Source organism: Limulus polyphemus, unplaced genomic scaffold (genome assembly GCF_000517525.1).
Source record: "Limulus polyphemus unplaced genomic scaffold, Limulus_polyphemus-2.1.2 Scaffold2265, whole genome shotgun sequence".
Taxonomy (NCBI): domain Eukaryota; kingdom Metazoa; phylum Arthropoda; class Merostomata; order Xiphosura; family Limulidae; genus Limulus; species Limulus polyphemus.
The window spans coordinates 127,627-131,557 of record NW_013667875.1 but is presented as its reverse complement, the minus strand read 5'-3'; the positions used below and the strand labels follow the sequence as shown (position 1 = coordinate 131,557).

The window sequence follows — 3,931 nt, the reverse complement described above, 5'->3', positions numbered from 1 at the left end:
AAATTTGCTGAACCATCGTTGACACTTACGAATGTTAAAAACATTTCCATAAACTTCTTTGATATTCTTTGTGGCTACAGAGGCGTTGTTTCCTTCTTGTAATGAAACAGCATTACATGCCGAATGTGTGTCTCGTCATGTACAATCACTATAAGGGATTAGAGTATACTAAACTTAACACATTATAAAGGCTACACATAACGTGACGTTTAAGCGGTTCATTTAACTATTATACGTGATGAATGTTTTTTGGGGGTGGTTAATGAAAGTGTTCCAAAACGCGACATTAATATCTTGACGACCTAATATTTTGATAAAATGTTTAATTTCTATAATAACTGAATGAAACGCTTCTTACCATTGACTTACAAATTTATAAACAAATTACATATTCAAGATACTTACAAAATAATCTAACTTATCTCCGAAAACTGCCTCTTCCTCGAAATTAGCTAAAAACCGGGTTTCGATAGCTTTGGGCTTAACAGCATACAAACCCAATTCATTATTAAAATAAAAGAAAGGTATATGATTTAAAAGGTATATGTTATATATTTTATAGGTCAAAGGAATTAATCAAGCAAGCCATCTCAGACAACGATTTCATGAAAAACCTTGAAATGATCCAGATCCGAGAGATCACGGACTGCATGTATCCAATTGAATATGCTAAGGATAGTTTGATTATTAAAGAAGGAGATGTGGGATCTGTTGTTTTTGTTATGGAAGGTAAGAATTTTCTTTTTTTTTAATAATTGTAAATGATTAAGTACTCAGGCTTTTTCTAATACAAAACCAGAATTGGTGATGTGAAAATATCTGGATTCATTTTTATCAGTTTATGTTAAAAATATTGTTTTAATACACTTACTCTTAATCGTTGCCATACCTTACAATTCTTAAAGGGAAGTAAAAGTTTTTTGTTTGTTTTTTTACTGAAAAGAAACTTTTTTTGGAACATCAAACACTTAAATATTTGAATAAAACTACAACAAGAAGCACATGGTTATAATCTTGACTTTGTTTCAAAAAGTCACAACCCAGAACTTAACATCATAATTATGAATTTTAGTGTAGTATTTAACACTAACACATATGCAAAATATTTCGGATATAAGCATATTAGGATCAATGCATAATATTGATTTAGCGTGCCATCTGCATTAAAAAAAGTAAAATATTTGTTACAGAAGATGTGCAGAAAACAAAACACTGGAGTTTACTGAAGACCATGAAGAGAGTTTATAAAACCTGAAAATTAAAGGTTACATACGTAATGATATTTTGTGCCTTAACACTGTTGCCTAAATGATTTAATTGTAAGAAAACTTTTAAATGTTTTTCACAGATTTACACAGTAAATAAAAATAATTGAAAGAACAACAGATCAGTATTTTAACTGTAAAAAGTTGTTTTTATGTTGCCTGTCAGACAAGTATTTAAATGAAGTTCTACATTTTAGCAATTTCAGGAATTTCAAGCTACTGAAAACAGAAGTTGATTATTTCTTTGTGAAGTATATTTTTATATTTTAAATATGTATAACATTGAATATATTTGTCATTCAAATAGATTTTCATTTAAGAAGATTCCAGATGAAACAAAAGAGACTGTAGTAACTATAAAAACTTGTTTCATTTTAGAGGGAAAAGTGGAGGTATCAAAAGATGGAAAATTTCTGTGTACTCTGCAACCTGGCAACGTTTTTGGCGAGCTGGCTATTCTGTACAATTGCACCCGTACTGCTACTGTTAAAGGCAGGGTTTTTTGTTTCTTTTTAAACTTTTAAATGTTACACAAAGTAACTGGTTATCAGTTAGCTATTATAAAAAATTAATTGTTTTTTTTTTTATATTTTAAAAAATGCTATTTGTACAACATCTGCTTGTTTTGAAATTAGAATTTAATGTTTAACCCCTGTGTATTTTGTTATTGAATTCAATTATAACTTGTAGGAGATTTCTTCACCTGCCTAACATCATATTTTATTTCTTAAATTAGAGTCTGTGTATAAATATTTGGTATCAAGTTTCAATTTAACAAGTCTGCTATTAATTGATTCTTTATAAGCATTTAGAACTTAACATAGGACTTATATTTAAAAGAAAAATGTAGACAATTTTGCCATGGTCAGTTATGTCACCAGTTCTTGTCATAACATGTTATTGTATGAATGTGTAATAAATTATAGTCTAACATTTACTAGCAAGTATAATAAATTATAATTATACATTTATATTTACTGTATATGATTGTTATTATATTTCATTGTTATGCTTTTATTTAGCCATAATGGACTGTAAACTTTGGGCAATTGAACGACAGTGCTTCCAGACAATTATGATGAGAACAGGATTAATACGACAAGCAGAGTACACTGACTTCCTCAAAAGGTGATTATAAAAGCATAAATATTCGTGCTTGAGATCTTTCTTAGATATTTGATATTTTAATGCTTGGGGACTAAAGAGCTGATTTATGAACAAGACTTTCCGGCATTTTGTTAGGGAATTAGAAAAACAGCTATCAGTTACCGTTAAGGTGATGTGCTTTTAGAAAACATAGAAAATCTATATAGAGAAATATTAAGTTTATTTTTGTTAAAGTTATCTGAGGAATGCAGAAACTCAGTGGTTCCCAGCATGTTGGGTGCAGTATTGTTAAAAGAGGGGGGGGGGCAGGCACAGGATGTTTTAGAACAGTTTTCAAATAAACTGATCATCTAGAATGACAAAAATTTTAAGGTGGCCAATATGAAGGTTTGGGGGTGAGAAATGACATATATTATTGGCCCATATATATTTTATCGTGTTTGCATTGCTAGAAGGAAAATGGGTGAGTAACACACACACACACAAGGAATTGTTTGTTGTGGGCATTGTCTCAGATTGAAGGGAAGAGAGGAATGAGAAAAAATGGTTATATTTAAGGAGGAATCAGGATAGAAAAGGTTGAGAACCACTGTAGTAACTGGATTTATTGTTGGATAATGTGATTATGAAGGCTGGGTGATCTTGTACAAAAATTTAGACATTTTGCTGATTTGAATGTTTATGGTTTGATACTATTTTTATAGTGTTCCAACATTCAGAAAACTCAATGAAGAAACTTTGATCAAAATAGCTGATGTTCTGGAAGAGGTGAGTTTTTCTTGTTTTTTAAATCTGATTTCATCATTTAGGTAAAGATTATTTAAAAAAATATATTTTTGTGAAGTATAGTAAATTCTCATATTGACTTCAGATTTTCTTCATCATTATGAAAAACAATAGTTTTTTTTTAATTATTTTGATAATTTTTAAAATCTAGAAAATTTTCATTTCAAATACCATCTACTTACACGTGAAAAATAGTTCAGGTATTGTCTTATCTTGCAGCTTTAAGATATCATTTGGTTTGTAGTTTTGCCATTTGTAAGTTTCTTTTCAGTGTATTGATAAATGAATCTCATTCAAACCATTCATACAGTTTGAATCTGTAATTGTTTTCAGTATCATAAAAGTCATTTGTAAAAATAAAGTTTGAGGCCTGGCATAACCTGATAGTTAGGGTACCTAACTTGTAATCTGTGGGTTGTAAATTTGAATCCCATCACTGAACATGCTTGCCTTTTGAGCCATGGGAAGGCTATAACGTGATGGTCAATCCCACTCTTCATTGGTAAAGAGTACACCAAGAGTTGGCAGTGCGTGATGTTGACTAGATATTTTTCTTCTAGTCAATTACTCCAATACTAAGGACAGCTTGTGCAGTTTGATTTCAAGTAGATTTTTATGAAATTTGACAAACAAGTAACCAAAAATAAACTTTTATTTTATTTGCCTTCAAATGCTATTATACATTTAGAATTGTAAACACAAAAGAGCTCACAACATCAAAATAAGAAAATACCGTAAATCAAAAAAAGGTTTACTGTTATTTAGTTTTGTTC

At 29.8% G+C, this 3,931-nt stretch overlaps 1 protein-coding gene across 6 annotated transcripts in view; it reads left to right on the top strand.

Moving 5' to 3' along the window:
- The window catches only part of LOC106466460 (cGMP-dependent protein kinase, isozyme 2 forms cD4/T1/T3A/T3B-like), an 82,944-nt gene that overhangs the window by 57,862 nt on the left and 21,151 nt on the right, over window positions 1–3,931 (top strand). For all 6 annotated transcript variants that reach the window (XM_022394469.1, XM_022394472.1, XM_022394470.1 and 3 more), the window contains 4 exons: window positions 563–729; window positions 1,644–1,757; window positions 2,288–2,393; window positions 3,077–3,140. In XM_022394469.1, the coding sequence (XP_022250177.1) occupies window positions 563–729; window positions 1,644–1,757; window positions 2,288–2,393; window positions 3,077–3,140 (451 nt within the window). The remainder of the gene's footprint in view (window positions 1–562; window positions 730–1,643; window positions 1,758–2,287; window positions 2,394–3,076; window positions 3,141–3,931) is intronic.